This window comes from Podarcis tiliguerta, assembly GCF_965153285.1.
Source record: "Podarcis tiliguerta genome assembly, chromosome: 1".
Taxonomy (NCBI): Eukaryota; Metazoa; Chordata; class Lepidosauria; order Squamata; family Lacertidae; genus Podarcis; species Podarcis tiliguerta.
In genome coordinates this window covers 52,271,253-52,290,962 of record NC_139534.1, presented here as the reverse complement: position 1 = coordinate 52,290,962, position 19,710 = coordinate 52,271,253, and the positions used below count along the sequence as shown (strand labels likewise).

Here is a 19,710-nt window from a genome sequence, read left to right as displayed (position 1 = left end):
CCTGCAATGCAGCAATCTCAGCTAAAGCATCCATGACAGATGGCCATCCAACCTCTGCTTAAAAACCTCCAAGGAAAACAGGAACATGAAGAGACTTGCAACGCACCCTTCGAAGTAGCCTTCACCCACTCATTTAAAGGCGTCTCCAAAGGGCACTTTTGCTACGTCCTTTTATATGCCTTCGCTTGCTAGTGTTCTGCCTCTGCTTGAAAAACGTGCCTCTTTTTCTCCCTTCTCTGCTTCGTTTTATTTTGCTAAATAAAAATGGGGGCTGGGGGGAGGGAGGAACCTCCCACCAGCCCCAGCCAGTCTGGGCTTACAGGAGCTGTTGCCCAACCATATCTTGATGGCCGCAGGTCCCACACCTGCACCTTAACCCTGTGAATAAAACTCTTTTCCCTTCTCTTACAAGGAACAGGAAATCTCCTCAGTCTCCAGAAACAGCCCACAACCAGGGCCAAGACCCTACATGAACCGAAACAGCCTGAGGGAAAGAAAGGCGGAGGAGAGAGTCGATGCTTACTGTCCGATAGCACTTCGTAGGCTTCTGCTATCTCCTTGAACTTCTGCTCAGCATGTTCCTTGTTATCTGGGTTTTTATCCGGATGCCACTGCAAGGCTTTCTTCCTGTACCTGTTTGACAAGACAACCATGATAGCTTGGTTGGTGTATATTCTTACGGTATAGGCCCTGTCAAGAACCAAGCCCACAGACAACTTCTCTCTCTCCCACCCCCACCCCCCCGGTCACATACTGGCCTACACATTCACCCCCTTGTAGTTAGCAGCAACCCTACACACACCCCTTTCTGCTTATGTGGACATTCTGCTTCTGTGGGAAGGGAGTTTCAACACGTGGGACTTATGATCCTCATTTGCTTCCAGGTGAAACCAGACTTCTCTCTCTTCCCACAGGAGCTGATAGCAGCTGGTGGCCATAGCAGATGAAGCTCCAGCTCAACCAAGAGTGGTCATCGGTCATTGCTCTGCCATCTGTCCTCCACGAGGGGGCACTTCACTCCCACAGTAGCACAAAACCCACAAAATTAAAAGTAAAAGCCAATTTACAGTTCCTTGGCTTTTCAAAGGCAAGTAGATTGCTGCACTTCCAAAACAGGATCCGCAGAGTCTCTTTCACAAAGGAAGAGCAGACAACAAGCCTGGAGATTTGCTCACCTGATAATTTGCTTCATGGGAGGCTGAGGAACAAGGGTTTCTACAATACCTCTCTCCTGTTACAGGTGTGCTGCTACCTTAGGGCAGCTCCAGCCTGCGCTAACACAAGGAGCAGAGTGGAGGCATTCCCCTAAGGGGAAATTTTGGGCCAAAAGACTCTTGAATCCTACAGCTTTCATTATACTGCAGTGCCACAAAGATCTCCTGGCACAGCACTAAGTGTCAACACGTTCTCCCTCTGTTCATTCTTGTGCAAGGGGGCACACCCAAGTTGTCCACCTCTGGAGTGCAGACCTCTCTGTGCCCATTCCAAAAACAGAAGCAGCCCTGCAAACAGCCCATCCCTCTCCCATTCAATTATCTTTCCGTAAGGAGGGTTAAAAACAATAGTTTTGCATGAAAAAGGCTATTCTGGTTTTTTTTAAGTTTTACTTCTAGTAGATTTCTCATTTAAAAATCAAATCAAATCTGAATCTTCACACAAGCTGCACAAGCAAAAGTTTTGGATCAGCCTCCTTGGATCAATCTCCAAGGCACTATTTAATAACACATCAACATGTTTTAACGGATATGGCAGCCAATCAGCATGTGCTTTGGTTTTTGGAAAATATACAAAACGTAGTTTGGAAACTGAATTTAAATACTTATGTTGATCTGTTCTCTTGGCAATCTAAAGCCTCCTTTTTTATATGCTATAGTATTCCTGCAGGCAGAAGGTTTGTGAATGTTAATTAGGCAGTGGAGGGAAATCAGACAAACATAATATAAGTCAGCCCTCAATTGAGGAGTCGCAAGAAAAGTGAATTTTCAATATCTGGCAACTAAGTACCTGCATAACAACCTCAAGAGCTAGAACAGATTCTCAGATCAAGTACATTAGACCTGAAACTAGTAGCTACCAGGTTCTCCACAGGAAAACTAGGAGCTCGAGTGGAACCAAAAGATGGAAGCAGAAAGGAAAAAACCCAAAGCACTGGGAAAATGCAGTGTTCAAGGCTAATCAGAGTCCAAGGCAAAGTCGGCAATACAACTTACTGCCACAAAACCACCCTGTATCCCCTAACACTGGGAAACACAGAGTTCTGAGAGCTCATTATTCTTGTCACAAACTTAAACAGGCTGCCCTCCACTAAACTGTGGCCAGGTACACTGTGCCACCACTTCCACATCTCACAGTCACACTCATAACCACCGCACCAGGACTAGCAGTCAGTAGCCTGAGTCAGAAATGGAGAGAATGCAACTTACGCCTTTTTGATGTCATCCGGTGAGGCACCACGGGGCACCCCCAGCACTTCATAGTAATCCACCATGGTGCCCAAATGTGCTATGCAGCAAACCTAGAGTAAGAGGGAAAGGTTAGTATAACACACCTCTGTTGAGCATTACCCAAGCTAACACCATCCAAATTAAAATAGCCCTCCCACCCACCCTTTATCGCCGGAATGGTTGTGTCAAGAGTCTTGTAGTAACACATGAAAAGGGTTCACGGATACAACCAGACCCAGATCTTTGCCGTTCCTGAGTCCTTAAAGCAACTGGTACAACTGCAGCAGGGAGCAAAGAGGCAGCACCATGAAGGCGTCAGGCACCCTGAGGAAGTTGTTGGGAGATGCCTCCCCACTCCTAAGAGCCCAACACCACCTCTCTATCGTATGCGCATCTTTGCTCCTAATCATGTTGTTGCAAAGTCCCATTTCTGGTACTTTGTTTCTCAGCTGAAGAAGACGAAGAAATCTTCTGGGGAAATTGTGTACTGTGGACAGGTTTTAGAGAAGTCTCCGTTGAAGGTGAAAAAATTCGGTAACTGGCTACGCTATGATTCTCATAGTAGAACTCATAACATGTACAGGGAATACAGGGATTTGACAACTGCTGGAGCTGTCGCGATATGAGAGCCCATCATGGAGCTCGTTCTCACTCAATTCAGATCACGAAGGTTGAAGAGATCGCTGCTAGCAAGTGCCACAGACCAGCTGTCAAGCAGTTCCATGATTCCAAAATCAAGTTCCCTCTGCCACATAGAGTTCTGCATCATCAACATAAGCCACGCTTCACCACCAAGAGACCAAACACATTCTTCCAAATGCAGACTTGGTTCATTTGCTCTGAGTTTCAATAAAGTTCTTTTTGAGAGGGGGAAAAAAACCTGCAGCAGGGAAGGGTGCACAACTCTAATGTGAGAAAAACAGAATCCAACAGGCGTAGCCAACCAAGGATTGGCCATCAGCTGCTCTGGCCAAGTCAGGTATGTCTGGAAAAGGGACTCCTGTGAGCTGCCAGAAAACACCACATCCCAACAGTGTCCTCCTCCTTTCCAAGCTGCTTCACACACGATGGACATTAGTTGACTCACAGCTATTTTGATCATGTCTAACTGTGATGTTCCCAATGCCAAGAGAACCATACTTTCTTCTCCTACACATACCTTGACTATACACACCATAAGAAATCAGTGCTTATAAAAAAACAAACAAACCACCCAAGCCTAGACAAATGGATAAAAAGCAACAGGTGTGGCATTCGCACATTCTAAGGAAAATAGTAAGGGACGTGAAAGATCCACATATGCACTTGCTATGTTTGCACTGTAAATAAATGTCCAGTCATTTAAAGAGAAGGAAGAGGGATCTAAAAAGTGAATAGACAGAGATGTGAACATCCAGGGAGGGTGGGAATGCCTTCTCATCTCTCTCTCTCTCTCTCTAACACTGGGGTGTGGGCAGGGAAGCTCCTATGCAATAGTTTCATTTTTTGAATGAGTGAAATGCTTAAGCTTCTACCGACTCAAAACGTGTATTGTAAAGATTTCTATGCAGGACAATCTACATCATTAGAGAATGAAGTGTATGCTTTGGATGTATGCAACACTCAGATACAAGCTGCATTTCCACACCTAGAGGGTGCTGTCATCTTTTATGAAAGGGCCTTCCCTGCTGGTGAATTGCTGCTAATCTTTTGGTGACATCTGATCTAGTTTGGAGAAACTAGAAGCAACTAGCCTATGTGTACTGTCCTTTTGACCTGGTCCCAATCTTCTAACTTGTGCCACAGACTTCCAGCTACAGATGTAACAGTGCAAACCTTTGCATATCTACTCAAACATACGTACCATTGTTTAAAGAGACTTACTTCCACGTAAATGCAAACAGGAATCCAGCCTAACGTTTTTGAAGCTGCAATCCTAAGTGAATAAACTAGACTAAACTAGAGTAGGCATTACAAAATATGCATAAGATTTCTCAGTACCTTTCATAAATATGTCAAATAGTGAAATTTTGTATGCAAAGTTATTAAATCACATATTTTATGTTGCAAAAGCAGTAAAACACATTTCAGCTTGAGAAGGTATTGCATATTTTCCCTGAAAGTGGAAGTAAAAACTAGATTATCTGGAAGACTTATTCTCATACCAAATGCCTCTCTTTATCTTTCACATTTACAACAAAAACTGTAAGAGAGGCTTAATGGTCACAAAGGAAACTGCTCTTTGTGGCTTAGAGTTGCAACCTGGGTAGTCTGAAATGCAGTGTGAACTCAGAAGTCAGTCCCACTGGGTTCAATAAGGGTTACTTCTTAGTAAGTTTATTTAGGGTTGTAGCTGCAATTTTTTTTTATCATCTTACTAGATTAGGGGTGGTATTCAACCAGTGCATCCTGTCAGCACCACAATTTCTGCTTGGGCAAGAGGACTCCTCCTGCCCTGTGTCCTCTTTTAATCTGCTCCAGAGCATTGAGGGAACCCCTAAAAGAGATTTAGAGGGCATGTGGGGGCAGGGAGAAGACGGGGGAGATCTGCTAAGCAAAGAGAAATCCTTGCACTTACAGAATGAGCGATGCAGCACCACGATGACTTCCACTCAAAGCTCTGAACAGCTTTAGATGTGCATACAGTTAGCTTTTTCCCCAGCCCATGAAGTGCTTCATAAGGATTTATTTATTTTTAAAAAATTAAATAGCTCAAATAACCAGAGCACACATTATGGGTTGTATTCAGCAGTGCCCAGTTAAGAGATTACAACTGCAATCCTATGCACAACTTCCCTGGGAGTAATCCCTGCCTGACACAGTGGCAGTTCTGAGAAACAGGTTTAAGGTTACTCTTTGAATATGCAATCCTACGCATGCCTGTTAAGCACTGAGTTCAGTGTAACTTCTTCTTGTTGTTGTTGTTTAGATGTTTAGTCGTGTCCGACTCTTTGTGACCCCATGGACCAGAGCACGCCAGGCACTCCTGTCTTTCACTGCCTCCCGCAGTTTCGTCAAACTCATGCTGGTACCTTGGAGAACACTGTCTAACCATCTTGTCCTCTGTCGTCCCCTTCTCCTTGTGCCCTCCATCTTTCCCAACATCAGGGTCTTTTCCAGGGAGTCTTCTCTTCTCATGAGGTGGACAAAGTCTTGGAGCCTCAGCTTCAGGATCTGTCCTTCCAGTGAGCACTCAGGGCTGCTTTCCTTAAGAATGGATAGGTTTGATCTTCTTGCAGTCCATGGGACTCTCAAGAGTCTCCTCCAGCACCATAATTCAAAAGCATCAATTCTTTGGGAATCAGCCTTCTTTATGGTCCAGCTCTCACTTCCATACATCACTACTGGGAAAACCATAGCTTTAACTATATGGAGCTTTGTTGGCAAGGTGATGTCTCTGCTTTTTAAGATGCTGTCTAGGTTAGTCATTGCTTTTCTCCCAAGAAGCAGGCGTCTTTTAATTTACTCCAAAATAAATGGATTGCAGCTGCAATCTTATATATATGCTTACATGAGAGTACCACAGATGATCTTACTTCCATGGAAACATGCACAGGCTTATGCTGCAAGTGTGTATCTTATGAAACTATCTGCGGAAAACTCTTCATAAGTCCAAAAAAGGGACAAAGCCACCACAAGGATAAATCAGGCAGGTCCCAATCTCATGCATCTTCCTACGACTATCTGCCTGGATCTGAGCAGTATGGGGTGCCACCTCTACTCTGTGCTTTTCACGGTGTCCCAAGGTGCTGCTAACAGGGACTGATGGCCTTATGAAGGGGCAGAGAATAACGTGGGAGGTACAAGCCTCCTGTTGTCTGACTAAAGAAGCCTGACTTCAGCAGACATGGTCCACACATTTCCAAGCTTGGATCTATAATTGCCATGACCTAGTGCTGCTGCTTTCGAAACAACTACTCTGCATAAACACTACTTAGAAGGGTGACACTCCCTCTCACTGAAAAGTCTCTTCTTCCAGGATGGACAGACGGAAAGACATCTGGTTTTACAGGAATCACCTTAGGATGCTTATTGCTAAACCCATTCACGCATGCAAGCAGAATAGGGTGGTGCTTGAAAGAAAGCTTCTGAATGGCCCCTGCTTGGTTGCATCAGGATTTAAGGGAAGTTGTTCCAATTCCAAAACTCCGCCTACAAAACTTCAAGTGCATAGCAATCCTGGCCCATGCCTCCTGAAGCCCAGACAGGTTTAGCAGCCCATGCTACTAAACTGTCTGCTGGTTGGAGCCTTAGGCCAGATTCATATATGAAGAGTACTGCTTAAAACACAAGAAATGTTGCTTGTCTCCATATAGGAAGCTGCTTGGGTTATATCAACCACAGACTGCAGATGAAATTGCCTCCAGCCAGCTGCTTTGCAACCTAAAAGACCCATGGTGTGGAGATGCAACCACAACACCACACTGCTGCTTGCACCATGGTTTTGGATCATCAAGCAAAGTGGGGGGGGGGGGTCTGTGAGCCTCCATATACCCCCAATGTCTATAATCCCTGACCATCCCTTGCCATGGAACCTATGGATCCGGGATCCATAGGGAATCTCTCCTACCCAAAGACAACACTGAACAAGCACCTAAGCTGACCCAAGCCCAGTGCACCCAAAAGGATACTACTGGCCCATTGCCTTCCTCATTAAGTATCTTTATGCATTAAGCGGTTTAGTGGCCATTAAGTTTTTAAGAGATTAGGAGGCTGCGGGAGGAGCAAGAATAGCTACTGGGACAACACTAAGGCAGGAAAACGACCAAGGAGGGTTTTCCATCTCACAGTGTTGCAGCCCAGTTCTGAAGCTCAGCTTTGTCTGCTGACCTGCAGATCGTTGCTTACCTGTCTGGAGCATATAAATGGATGCTCGGGCATTTAACTCACAAGAACTCCTGCAGGCTAGTTGCTATATGAATGATAAGAAATGAAATCACAACCCCATACTCTTTGCAGTTACAAATGCAAATGCAGTTACAATGCAAAGATGTTCACTCTGTGGGATTGTTTGTTTTTTAATGCTGATACTCATCAGCGCTGACCTCCTTTGAGCTCTTCAGTCTTGGGTTTTCAATTTATCAGATTCATGATACACCACTCCCTGTTGCCATTTACTTTGTGGATCATCCACTCTTCTGTCAACGTGTCCTCCAAAATATAAACAAAATTGGAAGCTGGTGTGGAGATGACAGTTTGCCCCTTCCCTTGCAATCCTCCTCTGAGCTGGGTTCTGCCTAAACTCTCTCTCTGACAGGGGTACCTTCCTTACCTCTACTTTGCTGGAGTAGAAGAGGCAGAGAAGGCTTTTGCAATAAGGTGGTTTTCTTTTCTCCTCCTCTGGGAAAGAAGCAGAAAGACTCCACCTTAACATTGTTACACTAACCCCATTTCCACATTAAAAATATTTCCCTTCTGCCCCCCCCCCCCCAAGTTATGCAGAGACATTCCATTTGAGGTCATCCTCTGTCAAGAATGCCTTTCCAGACACCACCCTAAAATATGCAAACCAATACTAAGTAATATTAAGGACTCCGAGATCAGGGAGATGGGTTTCCAGGTCAAAGTATTTGACTTGAGACACTCTTCAGAACCTCATCAAGTTCCCTTCCTGGGGGGGGGGGGCACCTTCCTACACCTTTCATTTCATTTGGCTTTTTTATGGCGCCAGATCGCTTCTTCAAAAGTTGCCCGAACGTAATATTCTCTTTCCCGCCTCGCCTAGTGCACATTTCTGTTTGAATCAAATTAAATCTGAATAAAATCGTCACCAACTCCCTGCCTAGTCAATTTGCCCTTGCACATCCCATCAAGCTGATCTTTTAAAACAACAACTCTTCCTCTACGGAGCTTCCACCGCCCCCTTCCCATTTATCGCAATCCGCTGGCAGAATCCTACAATTTTGTTTGCAGCAGCCTGCAATCAGGGGCAGGCCTTCTCCCGAGTTCTCCTAGAAAGCGTGAGTGCTTTTGTTGCCGTTTTCCGGCGAAAATGCTTATTTGTCCCTCTCGGGGCTGGCTCTGGGCCCTCGCCTCTCCCTTTGTTTTGCGGTGCGCCACCGGATCAACAACAAGCACAACATCCGGCCGGTGCGAGGGACCGATCGCGTTTCAGCTTCTCGACTGTTCTAACAGCGCCTTTCCCCATAGCACCCATTTTCCTGACGGCAGGAAAAAAACAACCAACACGCATTCCGTGCAGGGCAGCAGCGGCGGGTTGCAAACGCCTCTTTTTCTGATGGCATTTTGGGTGGGGAAGAAACGGGCATGCCTAAAACTACCCACAGCCTCCCGGATCTTAAATCCTATTTTTGGACAGCGCGTTAGTTACTGCGGAACGAAACTCAGCTGCTCTCTCCGCGTAACGTACACACACACACACACGCAACGCCCACCCGACACAAGAGCGTGACTTGAAAGCGGGGAGACCAGGGGTGGATGCCACCCTTTGACCATTCAGACCTACTAGATGCGGGGACGACAGGGCGCAAAGGACCGAAATTGTTGTTTTTATTTATTATTCGCTGAATTTATATACCGCCGTTCGCCCGACGATCACAAGTGCGGTTTACAGTGCAAAGACACGAAATAGGAAAAACAATATCCTCCCACCCCCCCTATAGGGGTAAAGCGGTTTTTAAATCGTATTGACAGCAAGCGCAACTTCGTAACACTTCTGCTTGTCAGAGCTGCTTAGACCCTCGTCGGTGGTCGGCAGACAGCCTCTCTCAGGGGATCTGCCAGCTGCTCCACATTCCTGTCCCGGGGATCCTAGAAGAGATCTGCATCTCCAGATCGCTTCTTGCGGCCGTTCTCCCCTGGCCGTCAACTGCCTCGCTTTTGTTTTATTGCAATGGCACCCGATGCTCCGAGAAACAAGCCAGCAAGCAATCGTACCTCAGCGCTGGAGGAGGCTCCGTCCGGACTGCACCATGCTCCGCAGCTCCGCAGCCCCGCTCGCTTGGGACGCGAGTTTTCCGCCGCTCTCGCCTCCTGCTGCGGCTGTCAAGGGAAGAGCGGAGGAGGGCCCCGGCCTGCAAGCCCCAGCTCGGCCCCGGGGACTGGCGCCGGCGCCGGCCAATGGAACGCGCGGCTCCATTGTGACGTCGAACCCTACACTCTGAACCGGTGAGGTAAGGCGAGGAGGCCGCGGCCAACAGCTGCTCGGGGCTCCGGTGGAATTCTCTGGAGCGCGCTTGCGACGGGGGGCGCGTGGAGCCCCCTCCCGGCCCCACGCGGATGTGCGCTACGACTCCGGTACGCCGGAGGAACCCCTTGACAGCCCCATACGCGGGGAAGGCCCCCCCCCCCGACTTCGAGGGTGGAAACATCTCGCAGCATCTCGGGCTGCAACGCGTGCAGGACACGCTCTTACCTGGGAGTAAGGCTCGTCGAACTCCCTGGGGCTGACTTCAGAGTAGACACTTCTCGGGTTACACTGTCAGGCATACCTGGATCTCACGTTGTAGCTTTTCTCTCTGAACCTGATGCTCAGTGCTATATGGATTTCATTCCCACTAGTGTTTGGTTGTTGTTGTTGTTGTTGTTGTTGTTGTTGTTGTTATTGGTTAATATATTATTAATATTATTATTAAAACCCTTCTGTACTAGTGCCACATTACCATCCCTCTCTGCATAAAGGGTAGCAGACTGTCAAGTATTTAACAGCAAAATATAAATACAACACAAGGAGCTTTCAATGATCAAGTCAAAAGATTAAAAACAAATCATGAGTAAATGAACTGAGTGCAATTGTGAAATTATAGAATTGTAAAATTATAAATGATGTATAAAAACACAGTTACCTCACACAACAAAGAAAATGGGGGGGGGGTCTTGTCTGTTTACAGACACCTGCAAACACAGGAGGAGAGGGAGGGCAATATGTTTGGGAAGCAATATGTTTGGCACCAGCTTGGCTGCAGGAGTTGCTAGGAGGAGGTGTACAAGACACCATCCAACAGCCTTAGGGACTCTACTCCAGATTTGTGTAGGATTTACCCCTTAGCCTTTTGTTCTCCCAAAGATGTCCCACAAGGCAGCCTCATAAAGAGCCTAGTAAAGGCAATTGCCCTAATATGGATGTTCCATGGGGGGGGGGGGAATGATAATCTCCAGATGTGTCTTACACTATAAATTTCTTGTTTTAGAAAGTAAGGACTTGTGTGAAATGGTGTGTGAGGGAGGTGAAGTGGGTAGTTGGCTGCAAGCTCTGCCAACATTAGCACAACATGGAGGCAGCAGGTCAGCTGAGAAAATACCAGAACATAGATTGTTGTTATAAACTGGTGGGTGGTAGCGGTAGCACAACTGAGACATGATGTAGCAATTTAGAACAGGCAGGGTGGATGGCAGAAGCCAGCTGCAGTGACTCAGCATTAGGGGAGTATTGCTGCTATATAGAAGCTTGTCAGCCAGGTCTCCACCAGGATCCTAAAGCCTGAGACTCAAGAGGTGGGTCTTGGTAATGTCACAGGGTTACCTAGTCTTCAAAAACAACAATAAGAATCTGATAATTGGCTTGGGCCTGGGTGCATGGCCCCAGAATGAAAGGGTGGAATTTGGCAGCAAAGGAGCTAGAGATGTGACAGATCAGAAAAAGGGGGGCAGGCGAATAAGGAAACACTTTGTTTTGCAATGGGGGATGAAAGAGAGAGAATGGAAAACCTCTTATGAATGATGAGTAAGAGACCTTTTATAACACTATCCCTCAATTCCATATGCTTCTCAGCTAGTCCTGTGTGCTGTTTGTAACTGATGGTGCTAGACACACAAATCACATGAGTAATAGTAACCACAGGCAGGCATTTGCTAGCTAGTTAACACACAAAGAAGAAACCACCCTGGCAGAAGGCCTTGATGCCAATTCCCCAGTGTGTGTTACTCACCCCCAGTGGATGGAAGCCACAAAAAGGAGTGATTTCCTGGTGAACACCCAAAGTCATGAGAAATTACCATAGCTGTCAACGGTTTCCTTTTTTTAAGGGGAATTCCCTTATTCCAAATAGAATTCCTTGCAAGAGAAGGGAAAAGTTTACAGCTATGGGAATTACTGGATGCATGGGGAATTCCATGTCCTTACAGTAATCCAGAAAAATTGGTAAGACTATGCATCAAATCAACAGGACAGTGTCAGGGTAGAGGTTTAAATCACCCTGACCTGTGTTTTCATTAATTGCTTATGCTTAATGCTTAGCAATGCTAAATTGGTTTATATTTTAAAAATTAGCATATGCAAATACGTTGTTGTCTTTCTCTGTGTGAGAGAGAATAGTGGTCAATGTAGAGAGACTGTAACAGTGTCATTACCTGGCAAGTGTGCATATGTTTTTGCAAAGGATAGAAACTTGCTTATTTTAAAAACAAATGAAATGGGGGGGGGGGATGACAGGGTGTCTTAAGATGGCTATGCGAGGGACCAGTGTCTGTTCTTGGTGCCATGTTCCTAACTTTGTGGTGAGAGCCTAACAGTTTATATATTTATAAAAGCAGTGCCACATCACAGGACCTATGCAGTGGGATATTAATCTGTGTGGGTGTCCTGCTTCTAAGAACTGCTTCCAGGTTCCTCACCCTACTAGCATACACCTTTTCCAGGTGCCATTATCTTCACTCAAGGATATGATGCAGAGCAGGTGTTAACCACAACTTGTTCAACAGGTTGATCTTTTGCTGACATGATGCACCATCCATCTTGTATGCATCTGCTGGGACAGCCTTTCTCAGTGTCTGCAGGCAGTGATGGAAAAGTGACTGGTATCTCTACATGTGCAAAGCAGCTGCCTTGCTACCGAATCTTTGTAACCTGCTCCCATGCATCTGGACTAGAGGGTGCAGCTTTCAGCTAGGCTGGAACATCTCCCTTCCTCACTAAGAACACTGAATAGTAAGTGAGCTGTAGGGTAGAAGGCTGCCCTTTCTTCAACAAGACAAGATTTTGGTCCCTTCTAGCTCTTCGTAATTTTACAAGCCAGTAATATGGCAGGGAAAAAGGACGAACCCTAGAGATGATCCATTTATCAGGCAACCACAGCTGTTTGAAGCTCCTCCACTCTTTTCTGGTTTGACTGGTTTTCCTGAACAACACACTTTCAATTAGGCTGCACCCAGAAAGACCAAATTCTGACATCAGAATAAATTATTTGGCGCTGGTAGGATGCCTTAAAGTGGTCACTTGACAACATAATGACTGACTCAATTATTTATTGAATTTGTACCCCACCCTTCATTCCCAAGGAGCCCAGGGCTCAAAGCTGGTCTGTGGGGGAAGTAAGGATCCATTCTACAAGCTAGATCTAATTCCCCATGCCTGAATTATGCAAATGAAGTGCACGTAGTAAAATCATTAATGTTTTCATGATACAGTGCTTTCTTAAGAGATTTTTTTTTAAAAAAATTGTGATACGTAAACGGTTTTAAATAAAATAAGTGCACAAATAAGTGCACACCTCTGAGCTTGGCAGTTCAGGCAGAGCCAGACGGTTCCTGGGCTGGGGTACCCTGCATGCCCCCCTCTCAGGGGAATAATGCCACTGTGGAGACCAACAGCCAGGCTGTGACCTTTATTGGACACGGGAGCGTTCTTCTCTTGCATGTCGGTGAGCCTCAGAGGACAGTGCACATGATGGATTCCCTCTCCCTGTGGGAAGGGATAATGTCGGGGAAGACATACCGCATGTCACTGAGGACGGAGTCATTCTCCTCAGGGGCCACCGGCAAAGCGAGTTGCTGCCTCTCCGGCTCTTCAGCGCAGCCTCTGCCCTTTGGGCCTTCTGCTGGCTTGTCCTCCTTTGTGTTGTCTCCTGCGCCCGGGCTCCTGGCTCTAATGGGAAAGGGAGCACCCGCCACTTCCTCACTGGGCCCTGGCGTCCTTTTGTGTGCCCTCCGAGCGCTGCCTCGCCTCTTCCTGGAGCTGTCTCGAGGGGCGCCTGCCAGGTGCTGCTGCCCCACGGTCTCCATCTCAGACAGGCTGTAGGCCAGGGTGGCCCGATGCAGCTCCTTGTCTTCGTCCTCAGGGTGGGCGAAAGAGAACCCTGCGCTCTGTGGGCGTGGTGGAGTCGGGATGTCCGTAGCAGACGAGCGCAGGATCTCGTGTTGTTCCGGCTGGATGCGCTCCACCGTGGCCTTCAGGTCATCGTCAGTGAGGTCTGGAAGTGTGAACAAAGCAAGGGGTGAGGAAGCAGCCCCTTCAGCATCACTCTGGGGGCCCAGCATCCCTGAGGCTCAAAGGGGCTTTGCGTTCTGCCCCAGCATGCAGCAGTGTCATTTGGATAGGCATGAGAGACAATGGGAGCAGGGGCAGGGTTCTTTAGCACCTGAGATAGCAACATAGAATGGGAAGCCTTCCCAGTGCCCCTTCAGCAGCCCTCAATCAAGGAGGACCCACTGCCAATGTGAAAAGAATATCCTGACCTCAATGGATTTCTCTGCTTATTTTAATGTGGGAGAAACATGGACCAATTCAAGCCTGGACTCAGATAGTCTTAATCCTTGCACAGCTGCTAATGGGCAATGTGGTACAATGGATGCCCTTATTACTCCAGGGACGGCCCAGCCTAGAGTGAGCCATAGAGCTGCTCCTGCTCCTCCTCAACTTAGGCTCAGTGTCATCCATTGGCTTTGGCAGTCACAGTAAACACCAGTCACCACTGACCGAGATGCAAGCCAAGACCCCCATCTTCCCTTCTAGAATCATAGAATCATAGAATCATAGAATCATAGAGTTGGAAGAGACCACAAGGGTCATCGAGTCCAACCCCCTGCCAAGCAGGAAACACCATCAGAGCACTCCTGACATATGGTTGTCAAGCCTCTGCTTAAAGACCTCCAAAGAAGGAGACTCCACCACACTCCTTGGCAGCAAATTCCACTGTCGAACAGCTCTTACTGTCAGGAAGTTCTTCCTAATGTTTAGGTGGAATCTTCTTTCTTGTAGTTTGGATCCATTGCTCCGTGTCCGCTTCTCTGGAGCAGCAGAAAACAACCTTTCTCCCTCCTCTATGTGACATCCTTTTATATATTTGAACATGGCTATCATATCACCCCTTAACCTCCTCTTCTCCAGGCTAAACATGCCCAGCTCCCTTAGCCGATCCTCATAAGGCATTGTTTCCAGGCCTTTGACCATTTTGGTTGCCCTCCTCTGTACACGTTCTAGTTTGTCAGTGTCCTTCTTGAACTGTGGTGCCCAGAACTCTATATGTGTGCCCAACTCTAGTGCCCTCAGAGTTTGATTTCTTACCATGCACTCCTGCCACTTTGAGCTCCCCGTCCGCATCAATCTCCATTCTCTCCTGCCCATTCTCAAGGATCCTGCAAAAGAGGCCTTGCCACATTGCATTGCAGCACTTGCCACATTGCATTCTGGTAAAGCGTGTGCTGCCACCACACCACACCCCACACCCCAACAACCGCACAACAGAGGCGTTCTCGGTGACTTCTTCCCTAAATTCCCTCTTGCTAGAAGCTCAGCACAATCCAAACCTGAGCATTGCTGAGAAGCACTGTAAGACTTAGGACAAAGTTAATACAGAGTGGCTATTTTTATCGTCAACACTGAGAATGTTTCACTTCATTTTTTTCTGCCTTAACAGTTTTTAACTAACACAAGCCCATCATGGGGGCTAGTTATATATCTAAACAAATAAACTGATTGATTGGGAAACCACTGATAGTAAGCAGGAAACAATTGTCAAGATCTACTCCACAGGGGTAGGAGTTACTAGTTACCGGTATTGTTATGCAAGAGCGAGAAGAGTCAGATGTACAGGGGATGGAGTGGAATTGCAAGGAATCCAAAGGACAAGCTACACATTCAAAATTATCTCAATAGTAAGGAGAACTGGTCAAGGGGAACAAAATGAAATTAAGCAAGGGCAAATCTGAAACATTACAGCAAGAATAATTCTTTATTTGCAGTGTTGTGTTGAGGCTTGGACACTAAAGGTTTTTTACCCACACCAGTTCATAAATGAACTGTAAGAAGATAAAAGGTTAAACAATCTGAGCAAAGGATCAGCCTACAGATTAAGGAAGGACAATATACTGGTCGTTTTTAATAGTATTAAAAATTTTTCAGAAGGTGATCAGGTAGGTGGACATGGCAAAAATAATTGAAGGGAAGCAGTTTTAGGTTAAGCATAAGAATTTCCCATTTGTAAGAGCATTTCATCACACATGAAGTGCTTTTGAAGGTCTCTTCTATTGTATTATTTGCACAGCACATGAATTTGGGTTAATAGAAGACAGGTAATAGAAAAGGAACATATATTCTTAGTTCAAGCAAAATGCCAAATGATGGTTTGGCAAAGTCCCAAACTCACAAACTCCCTCTTCCCCCTTCGCTCTCCATTCTCTTTTTACACAATTTGCTTTAGTGAGTTGTTTCTGCTCTTGCAGAAAACGATAGTTTGCCATTACATCTGATTAGGGGGCAGGCTAACTCGCGGGCGCCTGGCCCCTCCTTGTCACCTCACCTCCTGGTGGTTATCCGTTTGCCGTTGATGTACTTAGTGGATGTGGAGACAGAGCAGAAGCCTATTCCTAATTCCGCACCAGGCCCAAACGTAGTGAAGAAATCTAGGAGGGGAAAGGGACAACATCACTGCTGAGGGGGAGGGAGGCAGCTAGCGCAGGCCTCAATATTCCCAGCCAAACGGCAGAGGCCTTCCCATACTGGGAGTGTCAGTGGGCTAATGAAGGGACTGGACAAAGGAGGCACCAACACTTCACAGGAGAATTGTTCCTTGGACATTTAAAAGCAGGGGTGAATTGGGTCCTTGTGGGATGACAGAGCCAGAATGAGGTAGAGAAGCAGATATGGAGGAGGCAAAGTGTATTGGAGAAGCACGCCCTGCAATGAGCATGTGCAGCAGATGGCCCACTGAGCTGCTCAAGGCTGCAAGGTGATGATGCATCCTTGCCTTACCTGTCTGGAATGGAGAGCTGTAGGAGCAATAGGAGTAGGTGGTACAGCCTGGCATGACCCACTGGGGTATTCCTCCTTGAAGATCTGTATATGGGGACAACTCCTCTGGAAAGGAAGGAGGAGGCTGATAAGTGGAAGACTTTCCAGTTACACATAATAACCCAGATAATACAGGGACATGTTCAGTTCCGTTGCTTGGTGCAATGAGCCTAAGCTGATCGGGTGATATAATGAAATACAAATCCATGTTTATACCATACCCCAAGACACAGAGAGGATGTCTTATGTGACATGCACCCCTTCAGTAAGGGCAAGGACAGAGCAGAAAGACTGCAGCCAAGCCAGACCTGGAACCTTCCCCCTGTCCTCATCTCGGTCAAAGCACAAAGAAGAAAAGCCCTGTGGATCATGGTAGTGAATATAATCCACTGTTGTGGTGGCTGATTCATTAGGGTGAACAGAACACTGCTCTGAGCTCAGGCTCAGGCTGGGAGGACAGAGCCCACACAATCCTCTCTCTCTCTCTCTCTCTCTCTCTCTCTCTCTCAAGTCCACTCCTCTTCCTCTCCAAATGGCTCTGTTTCAGCAGCCTGGTGACACAGCAATCCGACACACACTTATCTGGGCACAAGACCCTCTGAAGACAGTGCGACCGCTATCTGAGCAAACATGCACAGGGGTGAACCGTTGGAGAGGGGAGGAAACATTTTAGTTGTTTCCACTGTTGAAAAAGAATGCAAATAAGAAAACTGTGAGTGAGGCCGTTGTCTTGTAACCTTGGTCCTGCAAGCTATAATAATGTCTAGCTCCTTTGTCTCTGAGAAAGGTACTGCGTCTTGAGAATAGGGTGTTAGTGCCTTTATTTTTTAGCAGAAGAAGCAAGTTATAGACATTTTTAAGCAGGGTGGTGAAACTTTTGCAGCCCAAGGACCACATTCCCTCGCAGGCAGACTTCTAGCGGCTGCATGCTGCTGGTGGGTGGGGCTAGGTGCAAAGTGGGCAGGGACACCAATGCGGCTCTCACCTTTGTAGAGTAAGCGGCAGCCCAGCCATGCAAAACTCAGCGGCTTCTGCATCTCCTCCTTTCCACATCTCTCTATCACGGCAAGCCAAAGTTACTACCAAGGTTCAAAGACACTTTCCCACCAGAAGAAAGTACTCAAGGAGGATGGTGCATAGTAGGGTCAGTAAGGGATGCGGCCTGGGGAATCGGGGGTGTAGCACAGCTGTTTTAAAACAAATCTCTCTTGGCAGAACACATTGAGTTTAGTCTCTGGCATCTCCAGGTTAAATGAAGAGATGTCTCGGGTGCAAAGGCTGATGAAGACCCCTCTGCCTGAGGCCTGAGCTGCTGCCCACCAGAGGAGACAGCTGTGAGCCAGAGACACCATTATAAGGCAGCTTTATGTTGCCTACCCCTTGTTCCCCTCATGCAGCACATACCACAGAGTTCACTGAAGGGATCTTGTCCTTCGAAAAACTCTCTGAAGACCTCATCTGCATCACGGAAGGTGAACATGAAGTCTGGAGTCTCAGTGGCGCTTGGATAAAACCCAGCACCTTCAAGAAAACAAACCAGATACCTGTCACCATCACTTCTCAGCACACCGTGGATGTCTTTCAGGGAGTGAAGGAAGAAGGGAAAGGGGATGATATGCTGAGGACAGCTGAATCTAGGCATGATCTCTTGGCCCAAAGCAAGATCCAGAGCCAGAAAGGAAGAAACACAGAGCAGGGAGCAGCCCAAACCACGAAAGAAAACAATTCAGTACCCAGGATTCCTTATTCCCACTTGATGCAAGAGGGGTCTCCATGCGTGCACCCATGCACTAGTTGGTGAGAGCACCAGGAAGTGCTTGTGGTGAGGACTGAGCCCAGAACAGAGGTGCATATGGATCATATGTCCTGTATGTCTACAAACCAGCCTCCACTTACCTGTGCTCAGTCCTATCAGCCCCTCGAGTCCGTAGAGGTCATAAAGGTCCCGCTTATAACCTGCCAGAAATAAAGAACAAGAGTAGGCCAGTCCCATCTTGAAGCCCATTCAACTTTTGCTACAATCCTGTGCATATGCTTTAGCTACAAGACTCCTGAGACATTAGCAGAGCAAGGTGGGAGCGGTGGTGGCGGTCCATCCCGGGTGTCACCACTAAGTGTGGGGGGGTGACAAAATGCTGCGGGGTCTGCAGCGTGCCCGAGCCACACGTCTCTCCCCAAACAGTCTGCCCACCACCTCCCCCTCAGCTGTAGGAGGCAGGCAGACTCCTTGGAGGCCCTGCAGAGCATCCTGCCCCGGCTGGCCCCACTCCCGGACGTAGGACATGCACGCCACCCCAGGTGCTGGATCAGCTTGCTCCACCACTGCCCTGAGACACCACAAGCTCTCCCTCCAACACTAAGCACTGTGGCCCCAAACAGCAGCAAAGTACTGAGTAGCAGAAAATATAGTTGCTAAAAGTGCCCCTGGTTCTTCCTTTTCAAGAGATGGATGGAAGGCGGACTGGCAGGTCTAGCAGTGAACCAAAGGGGATGCCAGGTGCCTGGAGAAGGGGTTGTACAGGAAACTCATGCTGGGTGGACTGTGATTGGGCTGAGTTCTCACTTCTGTGGCCTGCAGGGAGTAAGAACTGGGAGCCAGCAGCAGCTCAGGAAGCGGCATGTGTGCATTATAAGGAAGGTCTCTAAAAGACCACAACAAGGCAGGGGGCACATAGGGAACAGCTCAGAGATGGGAGACCCCTGGGATGGGGAATGGCGAGAATGGTCCAATGTCTTACTGTCTGAAAGCACTTCATATGCTTCTGCTATCTCCTTGAATTTCTTCTCCGCATATTCCTTGTTCCCTGGGTTTTTGTCTGGGTGCCATTTCAGTGCATTCTTCCTGTACCTGCAGCAGTTCAAAAGGAGAGACTGAACTGTAGGATTACCATTAAGAGAAACCGTCACCTCTCAATATTATGTCAAGAAGAGAGGTGTCCTTTCTTCCCCAATACCAGCAGTACATGACGTGGTGCATGCTCAAACTACATAATCTGTAGGTTTCTAGAAGTCTTCACATAAGAAGCAATATTGACTAGGGCAGCCATATGTTCGGGATTTCTAAGGCGGAATTGACATCCGGGGTGGGGGGTTCCAAAAAAGCTCAACAAAATTTGGGGTGTCCTGGTTTTTACCTTTTGTAATATGGCAACCCTAATATTGGCAATTATGTAATTTCTGCATTCTCAAGATATTACAGATATTATAGAAAGGACCACCATGTAGCCAGCGTACAACCAATTTGTAGGAATACCTTTGTAACCTCAAGGATAGGCTACTGTGATGCACTCTGTTTGGTTGCATTCAGTTACTATCTGGTGA

The 19,710-nt window shown here is 47.2% G+C and overlaps 1 protein-coding gene and 1 pseudogene across 2 annotated transcripts in view; one reads left to right on the top strand and one right to left on the bottom strand.

Moving 5' to 3' along the window:
• LOC310683835 (uncharacterized protein) overlaps positions 1–19,710 on the bottom strand; it is a 34,346-nt gene that overhangs the window by 11,737 nt on the left and 2,899 nt on the right. Inside the window, exons 3-14 of the mRNA XM_083454260.1 lie at positions 19,128–19,237; positions 18,286–18,345; positions 17,794–17,910; positions 16,351–16,455; positions 15,899–16,001; positions 14,665–14,735; positions 13,030–13,570; positions 9,536–9,770; positions 9,321–9,425; positions 7,696–7,761; positions 2,424–2,515; positions 524–633 (exon numbers count right to left, since the gene is read on the bottom strand). Of these exons, the coding sequence (XP_083310386.1) occupies positions 524–633; positions 2,424–2,515; positions 7,696–7,761; positions 9,321–9,425; positions 9,536–9,770; positions 13,030–13,570; positions 14,665–14,735; positions 15,899–16,001; positions 16,351–16,455; positions 17,794–17,910; positions 18,286–18,345; positions 19,128–19,237 (1,715 nt within the window). The remainder of the gene's footprint in view (positions 1–523; positions 634–2,423; positions 2,516–7,695; positions 7,762–9,320; positions 9,426–9,535; positions 9,771–13,029; positions 13,571–14,664; positions 14,736–15,898; positions 16,002–16,350; positions 16,456–17,793; positions 17,911–18,285; positions 18,346–19,127; positions 19,238–19,710) is intronic.
• On the top strand, positions 2,736–3,323 carry LOC310673607 (large ribosomal subunit protein eL20-like; annotated as a pseudogene). Its single transcript has one exon. The product of its transcript is annotated as a large ribosomal subunit protein eL20-like (transcript).